We start from the raw sequence: 12609 nt of genomic DNA, 5'->3' as shown, positions 1-12609 counted from the left end.
TTGCATTTTTAAATATTCCTTTGCCTTGAAAAGGGCAGATAAAAATGCAGCTTCATACTCCACCCTCCATAATAGCATCAGACAAAAACCAGGCAGAAACAGGACCTTCTATATAACTAATCAGGATCTTTTTCTGTCTCCATACATGTTTTTCCCAGGGTGCTAGGATGGTAAATATTTTAGCAGAGGGAATTAACTCTACTTCTCTTCCTTTATGTTCTGTTATCAACGGGACTAGCCCACACCCTCACTTTGCCTCATTTTTGGCTCTGTTTCTAAACCCTAAAATTCCTGTTCCTGCAGTGAAACACAATTAAATTGAAGCTTAATGTGGTGCCTGTTTTATGTAATCTTGCTTTCTGGCTTTTTTTTTTTTATTCTTCCAAGTCTGAATCTCATGAATCAATGTGTATTCACGTTTCATCTGAAATTTTCTAGCTCCCTTCAGTGTGTCCTAAAGCTTCCCTTTTTTGGTTTATGAAATAACAATAAAAAGCTTAACTCTTCAGATTAAGTTGTAGCTGCTTTATACATTGGACAGGCCATTTCAGTTTTACAAAGTAAAAATGGTGTGAGAGAGAAATTGCAGCTTGATTATTTTTTTTAAATATTCAGATTAGAATGTCATCTTTTATGAGTTTTTTTTTTATAACCACTTAGATTGATACAACTCTCTAAAGCTGCTCTGTTTTTCATCACACATTCTCATCTGTAAACCCTTCATTTTTATTAATCTCTGTACAATCTGTACAACTCTGAGATTAATCATTTTAAAAGAGCTACTCTGCGAGTGTTAAGGATTTGCTGGGCTAATGGTAAATGCAAGTGCTTCTAAATACTCCACAGCACAGAGCTCTTCCTCTGCAAGTATCAGCCTTTGTTTCCCAGTTATCTAGAATTCCATTTTACGGCTGTGCTTCCAGCTCTGGCTGTCTAGATCCAAAGAACAAAATACACTTTTTTTCACCAGCTAACCCAAACTCTAAATATTTGCAGTGCATTTCTGGCTCTGAGCAGTTCTGATTGAAGTTACAGGGAGTTGTATATTTACAAATAATGGCAGAGCTGGACTGAGTGAGGCCAAATCCTTCAGTCCTTGCTCAAACAAAAATTTGTGTTGGATCCTGGCAGGGCAGTTTGGCTGCATCTGGTCCTGCTGATTTTTGAGTCCTTTTAGGACCTGCAGAGGGATCAGCCCAGTGTGTCTCCTAAATGTGACTCTGGGCCTTACTGGGAACATTTTCTGTTGTTTTTTTTTTTTTTTTTTTTTTTTTTTTTTTTTTTTTTTTTTTTTTTCCTGCTTTGGTTAACTCAGCTGAGCTTATAAGGCATTGTCTCTTTGCCTACTTTAACACAGAGTGCCTGACTAGAAAAGATGAAAGTTAAGGACTGTGCTACCCTCTGGAGATTTCCATTTAGTTAATGTACTGCGGGTATAAATTCACCAGTCACTTGTATTCCTCGTGTATGTGGCATTGCATTATCTCCTGCATGCAATAAAGCAGGGTTTTGAGTTTAATAATGGATCTAGATTTGTATCTCCTCTTCTATCCCTGCCTTTATTGTGGGATATAAACTGCAGCCATGTGAAACAAGCCAGCTGTGCCAGCTGTGATGTACACCTTGTGGCATAAATCATGGCTAAAGCATGGAGCGAAGAGGCTGGAAGGGACAGAACTCTAATTTCCCCACAAGGATGCAGAGTGAAGGCTGAACTTCAAGAAAGCAGCAGTGCAGGGACAGTTTGTGAAAACTCCTCCTTCAGTGTTCCAGTTTCCCACTGAAAGGAGTATCCACCTGTTAATTCCTATCTCCCCAAAGTGCACAGCACTCCATAATGAATAAACAGTGTTTTAACCAAGAAATCTCTCATGATCCATTTTGCTGTCAGCAGCCATATGGCCATGCTGAGTGCCAGCCAATGCTGATGGAAATGTGCCCAAAGTAAAATGGGAAATAGGGCTCCTGGTTATTAAAGCATCTCTCCTAGGGAGCTGGTTAAGGACTTAGTGTATTGTGGGTCAAGGGGCTCAGAAAGCAGATTTTAATCTTCATGGATTCTTGTATGTGCAGTTTTAGTGAGGCACAACTAGAAATAAGAGGAGGAAATGTGTAAAGGGCTGGTTGTGGAGGAAGGCTTCCTAACTGTGCAGTAAAATCTGAGCTGGAGATCACCTGGGGGATACCTCTCATTCATGGAGCCATTCCTTAGGGCACAGACAGGGGCTTTGTTCTGCCTCTCATTCCTGGGAGGAATTATTTCAGAACTAGCTGGTCCTTACAAAAAGGGTTATCACTGAAAGATGAAAACCATGGGAATTTGGAGGGAAAATGGGGCTGTGTTTTATGGTATAAGATTTTACTACATATTCCTGCTTCTTCTTACAAAGTTTGTGTCCTGGGAATTCTTATCACCCTTTGTGCCTGTTGTTTATTGGGGTGTTTAAGGCTGTCAGGACAGGCGTGAAAGGGAGGTTACACTCGGGGTGACCAGTGCTGAAGTTCACATTCACCCTTGATTTACTGCAGGTGAGCAACAGCTTCTGCTGCAGAGCTTCCTCCTTATCAGTGGTGGCTCCCATTCCATTCCATTCCATTCCATTCCATTCCATTCCATTCCATTCCATTCCATTCCATTCCATTCCATTCCAGTTTAAAAATGCACTGTGTAATTTGTGATCAACGTGGGTATCACCATGGCTTGAAGGATTTCAACACCCCTCTCCTATTATTTTTAATATTAATTTATTTATTTATTTATTTATTTATTTATTTACTTGTAAGGACTTGCTGCCTTTAAACAGAGAGGAAAATTTTGATGTTGGTGGGGAATCTGTGCTGACCAAATGGCGATAGCAAATGGTAATTTGTTACTTGAATTAGGCAGCAAAAGGCCACTTGTGGGCTCTGGGCAGAGAGGAGGCCCCATTTATTTGGAACATGGTGCATATCTACAGCATGGTTTAATCCATTTAAATCAGCTAATGGTATCTTTATCTATTATTACAGAATTAATTACAGATATTACTACAGAACAGAGATTCTTTCTTGTCACCCCCCCCCCATAACTAATTCCATTATGACCACCTTAAAACTGAATTAAAATTGCATTAAGCAGAGCACGCCTTCCCAAAAGATGTGGCCTTTGATGTGAAGGGGCAGGTGGAGGCAGGATTTGAAAAGAGCTCTGCAGAGCAGTGGAAGAGCTGGCCTCAGAGAACACCTGTGCCAGGGCTGAGGAGGGCAGCCAACCCTGGGCAGGCAGAGACACCGCTCCCCTCCTCTGCAGCCAGCCCCACGAACCCTGTGCACACCTCCTGCATTCCAGCTCCACTGCCGGCTCCGCAAATCACTTAAGAGCTTTAAAACTTCCTTGTAATTCTACTCTGCACATGAACTTTGAGTGGAGGGAAGGGAAGGACCAGTGAAATGAGAGTCTGGACCTCAGGGACCCCTTCAAATTGCTGTTGCAAGCACTTGGCAGAGGCTGGGATAACATCCTACATATCCATCTCTGTCCCTAGCTGTGTGCTCTGGGGTTTTGTTCTGGGCTTTCCAATTTCTGGTGCTGTGCAAAACGTGTACACTTGCCATTGCCAATGGGCACCTCCACAAGTGATAATGTAACATACTCCCTCAAAAATTAAACCTAAAATGCATTTATGTGGTTCTGACATTAGGAAGGCTGCAAACAGGAGACACAGCAGTGTTCCAACATTCAGGATTTTGAAGACCATAATTAGACAATGGCTGTGGCAACTCCAAAACACACCAAAATTTGCAAATTCTTAAAATTATTGTGAAAATTTATACCCAGGGGGGATAGCCTGTTGTTTTTTTTTTTCCCAAATTTTATTTTTATAAAGGGTTAATTTGTAGTGTATCCTGCAAGCTGATACATGGGATAAATAGTTTAGACACTGATTTGTAATCTCTGTTTATGAGTACATGACTGCTATTCTTATAAATGTCATCACTTGCTTGGTAGTATCAGGTAATATCTGAGTCATGAGGTGCTGACAAAAATCCACTGCACTTAATGTGAAACTTGAGGCATTTTGCTCATTCCAAAAGATATTAGCAATAGCCAGCCCCACGTTTGACTGATAAATAATGTGAACATGTGCACATGACACCGTTGTGCTGCTATGTGAATTTTCCCCTCTTACCTAAAATCTTTGTGGAAATACATGAGAGTTGAAATCATGACAATTTCTCTTTTTTTGCTGTTGTTTTTTCTTTTTCCCCTGGATGTTTTAATGGATGCTAATAGATGTATGTATGGAGTCAGTGCACTGTGCCAGTGGGAGCAGATCCATGTGCATGAAGGCAGAGCAGGTTTCCTTTGGTGAATTTCACTTGAACTTGGATATCATGGCTGCAAAAGCAAACTCTGCATTTGTTACCACTGACTTAAGGAAAGAAACCTCTCACATGGAGCTGTGTACTGAAAAATATGTGATTTTTTTTTGTTATTGCCCTCTTTACTTGCAGACACACAGCGGGATACGAAAATGAGAACCACAGTGCTCCCATGTTGTACAGCTGTGGGGCTCAGTACAGAATACACACCCATGGGGTCTTCAGAGGCATACAGGTGAGTATTGGGGGGCATTCCTCACTGGGAAGCAAAACTGCAGCCTGTTTGTGGTGTTCACTCACTGCTTCACTGGTGTTTGTGAGCCCATCCTCGATTTGTGGCTTCCCCGCCTTGTCAGGAGATGCTTTATGTGAGTGTCCTGACCTCACTGAAGCCATTGCACTCTAACATAAGATTTCCTTCTGCCACAGTCCTTTAAAATTGCTCATCTCTTCTTCTGAAATAGTCTGCAAGGCAGTGTTCCTTTCTGTGCTTACTTACCTTACCAGCTTCTCAGGACGGCCCAAAATGAGTGATCCACTGTGCAGCTTCCAGCTCCAATCACTCTGGCCATGAGTGATGTAACCTCTGTGGTTATATCTGATGTGACCACATATCTAATCTATGTTTATAGGACTATATCTAATAATTACATATATCAAAGTGTCAGATTTCATTTTGCTTTTACGTGTTTCTCAAACTTTACTAATTCAAATGGATTTCCTTAAAACTAAATATGTGATTGTTTCCTAATAACTAAGTAATTAGTGAATATTTGGGAGGAACTTACCATTCACGGGAGTTCATTTCCTCCCTTTCTGAGACAGTCATATCATTATTAAATACCCCTGTAAAAGACATACCTTGTTAAAACTGATGGCAAAGTCATTACAGAGTGTCTGTCTCTTCTGTGTTGCTCTGTGTTGTCCACGTACTTCTGTGTTTTTAGATAGCATCTTCTCTCCTTTTCTGTGTAGTTTAGCACGTCATTATTCAGTGGCAAGCTCTCAGAAACAGGCTCCTGAACCGGCTTTTGTTGGGTGAATAAAAGTAAATGGTCAACATGGTTTAAGGAAGTTAATTATCCCAGAAGGAGGAGATCACCTTTGATGGAACATTGTGACAGTGGCCAAAATGCATTAAGGCCAGCTCCACCTAGACAGTTGTTTTTGTTGTGTTGTTAATCAGTTTGTGTTAATCCAAGACATCCATTTCCTTGTCCTTTAGCTTTATATGAGTATTTAAAATAAAAAGGACAACACTTGTCTGGCTCACGCTCTTTCCTCTCACCCTGGTATAAACTTAAAACTATTTTCTGTGGCAACGGGAGTTCTGCCAGGGCTGTGTGGTTATACATGAGGTCAGTGTGGGCCATTCAATCTCTCACACAAACACTGGTGAGAGAATTCACTGAGCAGAGCTCACTGTGCTTCACCTCCAGATAATTTTAACGCTCTGCAAAGAACCAATTAAGGCACACTAAAGTCGCTGACGTAGAATGAAGCAAAATTTCCCGTTTCCAGCACGATCCATCCAAGCATCCCTTTGTCCCGGGGAGGTGCTGGGTGTGACCTGGGTGTGTGAAGGCAGAGATGAGGACCCCCAGGTGGGCTCAGCAGGTCTGTGTCCCCGCAGGACGTGCGGCGCGTGCCCGGCGTGGCTCCCACCATCGTGCGCTCGGCCAGCGAGACCAACGAGAAGCGTCCCTTCATGTGTGCCTACCCTGGCTGCAACAAGAGATACTTCAAGCTGTCCCACTTGCAGATGCACAGCAGAAAGCACACTGGTGGGTACGAATCACAGCACAGCAGAGTGGGCAGGGGGGGCTGGAGGTGGCGCAAGGGGCAAGGAATGCGCTGCCAGGTCAGGGAGCGCGAGAATCCGTCAGATCACTGAATCACAGAATCACAGAATCACAGAATCACAGAATCACAGAATCACAGAATGATGAGGTTGGAAGAGACCTCCAAGATCATGGAGTCCAACCTGTGCTCTAACACCTCAACCAGATTACAGCACCAAGTGCCATGTCCAGTCTTTTTTTAAACACATCAGAGATGGTGATTCTACCACCTCCCTGGGAAGAGCATTCCAGTACTTTATTATTCTTCTGGTGAAAAATTTTTTCCTAATATCCAACCTACACCTTCCCTGACGTAGCTTGAGCCTGTGTCCTTGAGACTGTGATGAGTGAGCGTGTGCTCTGTCAGCTGGGCAACCCCTCTTTGTCACCTCCAATCCCTCTCTTGGAGCTGAAGCTCTCTGGATCCAGCTAAGGAAAACACACAGCAATCAGATCACCTCCCTCCCTCTCTTACTGTTACAGGGCTGCGAGTTGTTTTCTCTTTTAATTTTTTTTTTTTTTATTCTTTCCCGTCTCATTTGGGACCATTGAATCTCACTGCAGATCTCATCTAATGTTAATTATGAAGAATTTTCATCTGCAAGAGGAACCTAGACATTCTGCATCCTCTGGCTCTCCTGTGTAAACCTTTTCTGGTAGGCAGGGATTGGCAAATCCTTCAGGGGATCTTTCCATGAAGGATTGAGCCTGAAGCCAGTAATTTGCAGGATAATGTCTGGATTCTCTCTGAGTTCAGGAAATAAGACCTCAAAATGTGGAAATCAAATACTCTGCTGCACCTTGCCAAAGAGCAGACAGAGTTATTTTCCCTGTTGGGAGATTGATGTTGTTGGATGTATAAAATTATGATAAATCTTTAGATTTATCTTACGGGTTTTCATTTTTTTTTTTTTGATTGCCTGTCATATTTTTATTTAGAAAGTTCTTTCTGTGCTTACCTAGAAGTCTGTGGATGTAGTCTGTAAATATGGATGTTGAGTTAACCATTGATGTGATGGAAGACCAAAGGGATGGAAGAGAGCAGGAGGGCAGCCCATGCTGGGTGACCTGGCAGAGTGTCTAACATCTCATAAAGACAGCTGCAATCTTCTCCTTTTGGAGAGAACCTCATCATTCAGTCACTTAATTGTGTCAACTGTGAGAAATGCGCACAAAGCACTTTTAATTAATGAATGAGCAAGTCAGAAAATATTGAGACAGCTGTCTTCTGAGGTGCTGAAATGAAAAATTTAAGATACTTCAGACTGTAAGTGCAAGCTCATCTTTAGAAGGGAAGGTCTACAGGAGTACTATTCTATTTTCTATAAATAAATTGGAACCAAGAACATTTGGAAATCTTTTGAAGGCCATTAAATTCAGTATTGCCTAAACAGTTCTGAATTTTTTTCCTCATAATCACTGTTTCCTTCATTCCTAAATTGATTTACTCTGTGCTTTAGCAGTCATTATTTGTTTGCTCTGGTCCTGTATTTTATTCCATTTAGTTGCTGGGCTTTCCCAGTGTTATTTCTGGATCAATCACAAGGACTTCAGCTTACATATGTTTTTTCCTTAGCTGGAGAAGATTTTTAATATTATATAATATATAATTTAGGCTTGTAGAGTCAAAAAACCCCCAAAAGACATGGAGGATAGGCCTGTGTCTGTCTGACACCCCAGAGGAGGGTTAGAGGGGTCCCATTGTCTTTGGGGCCTCTCTGGTTCAGGCTGCAGTGGAACTGGGTAGGGATAAACCACTTTTTTCCCTTCCAACACCTTTTCTGTACAGGTGGGCACAGATCCTTCTGCACACACACCCTTTGATATGCTGACAGCAAAAATTATTTGTTTCTCAAACCTTTGGAAGTTTCTTTCCATAAGAGGCCAGCTTGTTTCCCAAAGCAAAATTTGGAACTATTTTTTTTCCAAAAATAATGTGTCTGTGTTTGTCACACCTCTCCTAATCAATCAAACAATCAATCAATCAAACAAACAAACAAATTAATCTTCCTGAAAGGGGGTTCTGGGCTCACTTATGGGTTTGGAGCTCTTCCACCTTATGCTGTCTTAGTGTAGTGCTAGGTCAAAGATTTTGGTCATTTTTAAACGATGAACACATGATTTGAAAACAAGCTGTTACATATATATGATATGAAACCAACAGATTGTATCTTTGCAGGATACTTCTGGCTCTAGATTATATTTTTTATTTCTGTAATAGATACAAACAAAGGACTGGCTCATCAGATCTTCCATCCTTCTTTCCCACTTGCTGTATTGCAAAACCGAGCAAGGCCCTGAAACACAAAGTTGGATTCTGTAATCAGTTTTAACCAATGTTTCAAACAGCCTCAGTTGAAAATATGTTAACACTTTGTACCCTCCGAGGCTGCTTATCTGTTCTTAACAATGCCTTCATTGAAACATGCACAGCCAAAAAAGCTTTTTTCTTATCTTGGTGTATTTTGCTGCAGCAGATAGGCCTCTGAAAGGAAATGCAGAAATACATCTAACTTTTCAACTTTGCAGCAAATAATGTGAGTTGTCATTCTGTGGCAGGCTTCAGGCTCTTCCCTGCAGAAACAAATTGATGTCTAGACCTCCATAAATTTCACTTCTGGTGGAAGCATCAGCATTCCTGCCAGAGACCCTTTGGATTCAGTGCCACTCATTGGGAAAATTGGATTTATCCCAACACAAAGCTGAGCAGGAGAAAATCCTGCAGATTTTCTTTGCAGAGGGAAAATCCTCTGCCTGTTTGCCAGGGATGCTCTTTAGCCTAAATGGGTTCATGCTGGCAGGTATGGGCTGCAATGGAGTATGAGAATCTGTAGCTCAGGAAGGTTGTCCTTTATGGGGGGGTGTCAAGCTGTACCCTTTCAGGCTGATTTCTACAGCATAAAATAAAAAATGCTTCGGGAACTAAAATGCAAAATTAATTTCAGAATAGTAATGACATGCCACAGCTGAGCTATGGTGTGAAGATGACAGAAAATGTTAACTGTAAAGGCTCCCTAGTAAATAAATAAACATATATTTTCTGTGAGTTTGCTAAAGCAAATGATATTAAATAAAAATGTAGCATTAGCAAGACAAAGTTGTGATCATGGGACTTGTTTGATTAAGTGGGTACACTTATTTAAGAAAAGGGGTTTAAATTGGTGAAGGATGTATAGACCAGCCTTTGGATTCTCATTCCCACTTGCAGGCTCTGGTTTCAGAATCAGCCTCCTTTTCTCATCTGTTCTTGTTAGCAGCTGGCTTTTACTCTTGCAGAAGTCCTTAATCAAAGCAGTGACTGTGAATATTTTGTGCAACCGCTACAGCAGTAGAATTTTCTGTTTTCCCATGCACCTGAGCAAATGAATTTGCTCCAGAGAAAACATGCACACTTCCCTCGGTTTAAATTAACTGCATTTGACAAAAATCTGTTTTATTAGAAACATTTCTTGCAATATGTGCAAAGGCAGATTCACTCTTGTTTTACAATTCTTGACCTTTTCTTTTAAAAATTGTTCTCCTAAATATTCAAGGCATGCCATATTCAAGACATGCCATTCCCTCTATCCTCTCTCATCTTTATTATTTCATTATGCCCTTTTTTCCCCCACTACTTTCAGTGGTGTAAGAGATGATGTCTCAGGCAGAAGGGCTGGTGAGGCTCCATCTGCATCTCCTGGCCTGTTTTGGGGCTGTGTGTGCTCACATGAGGAGGTGACAGCATCACTGGATATTTTCATACACAAAGAGACTTGAGCCTCTTACTGCAGAGGCTTTGGCAGGGCTGGGGAAGCGAGACACTCTCACTGTGGGAATTTCATGGGGGACTGACAGACTTTCTCTCATCTGGGATGTTTCTGTCGTCCTGTTCTGAGGAAATTTATGTGGCAGTCAGCTTTGGCAGCTGACACAGAAGATGAAAAAGGAAAGGGGAATTAGGATTTCTGTCTAATGTTGTGCCTCTTTTTGTTTATTTGCTTTTTATTTTCTTCCCAGTGTCATCATATCCCTATGTAAACATTTTAGATTGCTTCCTTTAATATCTTCATGGGTTAAATCTGACTTTAATGTGACCAAGATTATTTTCCAATGTATTTAAAGAAATATTTTCATGTGCATGCCATCAGAGCCTCTATGCTCTTTTATTCCAATGCCTCCTTAGCCATCTTCTAAGTTTATATTGCAATTAGCAGACAATCATCCTGTCACTGCACTCTGCTCTGCTGACATTCCCCCTCTTAAATCTGCCAAAGGGCTGAATTCCTTGGAAGTAAGTGGTTTCTGGAAAGCAGGCACCCCCCAGGGAGTCCTTGTGGTCAAAGAGTATGGAACTATTTCAAACACCTGTGGCAACTTTAATCTCCTATGCTAATAAATTAAGCCCAGCAGACATAGAAATTGTCCACACCTCGGTTTGAGAGTCACTAAACTCCTTGGGGGTGGCTGCCACAGGAAGTCAGCTTGTTCTTGCAGATTTAGTTGCTTTTGTAAAATTTTTATTTTAGCTGCACCAGGAGGAATTTGGAACGCTCTCCTTAATGTGCTGCTTGTTCTCTGTCACCTGGGTCCAATGCATCTGCTTTAAACTAAACTGGTTTGCTCTGGTGTCTCAGAATAGCAGTGCAAGCAGGATGAATGTCCTCGCCATAGAATCAGACATGCAGACACCTTCAGTGGAGGTTAAAATGAAACAGGGAGAAACCAACCCCTCTGCCCACTCCAGGTGGTGTTTTCCTGCAGGAAAAGGTCCCACAGGACCCTTGGTTTACATCTCAGCTTCCCCCAGCAGGCAGAGCTGCTGCCTCTCATTTAAGAAAAGGGGTTTAAATTGGTGAAGGATGTATAGACCAGCCTTTGGATTCTCATTCCCACTTGCAGGCGCTGGTTTCAGAATCAGCCTCCTTTCCTCATCTGCTCTTGTCAGCAGCAGGCTTTTGCTCTTTTTTACTCTTTTACTCTTGCAGAGCTCCCAGACAGAGCCCAGCATCCTCCAGCTCTGCAGCTCCACTCCTGCTCCTGCTGAGGCTCTGTGCTGTGCCCCTGAACCAGACCTTCTGTGGGCAGAAATGACATTTTGTGGAATTTAGATCTATTAAGACATTTCTTAAATGTAATAGGTGGCTGAGGCTTCAGCAGGATTCCAGGGCTGTGCAGAGGGATCTCAGGTTAGGAGTGAGTCAGACCTGGAAGATCATGGAGCTGCTCCTGTAGCAGCATAAGGATTGTTGTGGCCAAACTTGCCCAAATTTCACCACCCCTGTGCTCTGCTGGCAGCATTTCCCTCTTTCCTCAGACTCCTCAGCTGCTGCATTTCTTTTTGCATGTTTGTGTGCATTCCTTTGCATTGAAATCCATGTCCATGTGAGACACTGGCTCCTCATTTTCCTAAAAATCTCATCCCAGAGAAATCTCACCCTGAGGATCTCTGCTGAACTGCACGGCAGGAGGGGAAGAGTTTATATTTACATGAGGTTTTGCAATAATTCATGGCTTTGCCTGTGGGAGCTGTGCAGCTACATGAGAAATTCTATTTAATAGCACTTTATGGAAGAAACCTAATTTGTGTTTTGGGGAAGAATATGTCTTTTTCTGAGGTTGAATTTTTTGCTCAGTTTTTTTTTTTCCAATTTCTAATTCTAATGCAGTTAAAACTGTCACCTGTGTGGATGGAACTTATTTATTTTTTGCTTTAAACCCAATTTAATTCAAACTGTGATTTGCTCCTCGGTATGAATTATGTGCTGCTGAAAGGGTTTAATGGGGTTTTTAGGGAAATAAAAACCAAGACATTCCTGTTCTTGGTTTACAGCAGAAAAAAAAAATTAAAAAATTTTATTTTTGCAGCTTTAACTTCTAATTTCTTTAGAGCGAGCAGATTCAGTCTCAGTGTCAATGCAGTAGAATTTTCCCAGCCTTTCCAGCAGAGCTGTGTGGCTCTATGACAAATCAGTCCTGGTGTGCCACTAGACTGCTTCAGGCTGCAGAGAAATCTTTCAGAGCAGCACATTTCACCTTCTGGTTCAGCTTGAGGTGCTCCCTCATTTTGCCACATTTTCTAACAAACTGTTTTTCCTGCCCAGGTGAGAAACCCTACCAGTGTGATTTCAAAGACTGTGAACGAAGATTTTCTCGTTCAGATCAACTCAAAAGGCACCAAAGACGACACACAGGTTTGTGGACAAGACCTGCCTGCAATTAGAGTTCATACAGGAATTGTGATCCTGAAATCACACTCCTCAAATTTCCATTTTTCTGATGTTGTCTGCTCACAACACCAAATTCTTGGAGTTAATTTTAGGGGGAGGCCATGGCTAGGTTTTTAACTGGCCTTTTAGCACTACTGACACCATCATCCTGACACCATCTTTTGAAACAACTTTCACAATGAAACTGTCTGCTCTGTATA

The 12609-nt window shown here is 41.7% G+C and overlaps 1 protein-coding gene across 1 annotated transcript in view; it reads left to right on the top strand.

Moving 5' to 3' along the window:
- Positions 1-12609, top strand: part of WT1 (WT1 transcription factor) — a 34794-nt gene that overhangs the window by 15751 nt on the left and 6434 nt on the right. The window contains exons 6-8 of the mRNA XM_063159489.1: positions 4495-4597; positions 5996-6146; positions 12284-12373. Of these exons, the coding sequence (XP_063015559.1) occupies positions 4495-4597; positions 5996-6146; positions 12284-12373 (344 nt within the window). The remainder of the gene's footprint in view (positions 1-4494; positions 4598-5995; positions 6147-12283; positions 12374-12609) is intronic.

The sequence above is a fragment of the Melospiza melodia genome, chromosome 6 (assembly GCF_035770615.1).
Source record: "Melospiza melodia melodia isolate bMelMel2 chromosome 6, bMelMel2.pri, whole genome shotgun sequence".
Classification (NCBI taxonomy): domain Eukaryota; kingdom Metazoa; phylum Chordata; class Aves; order Passeriformes; family Passerellidae; genus Melospiza; species Melospiza melodia.
The sequence above is the reverse complement of the archived record's forward strand: the minus strand, read 5'-3'. Positions and strand labels throughout refer to the sequence as shown.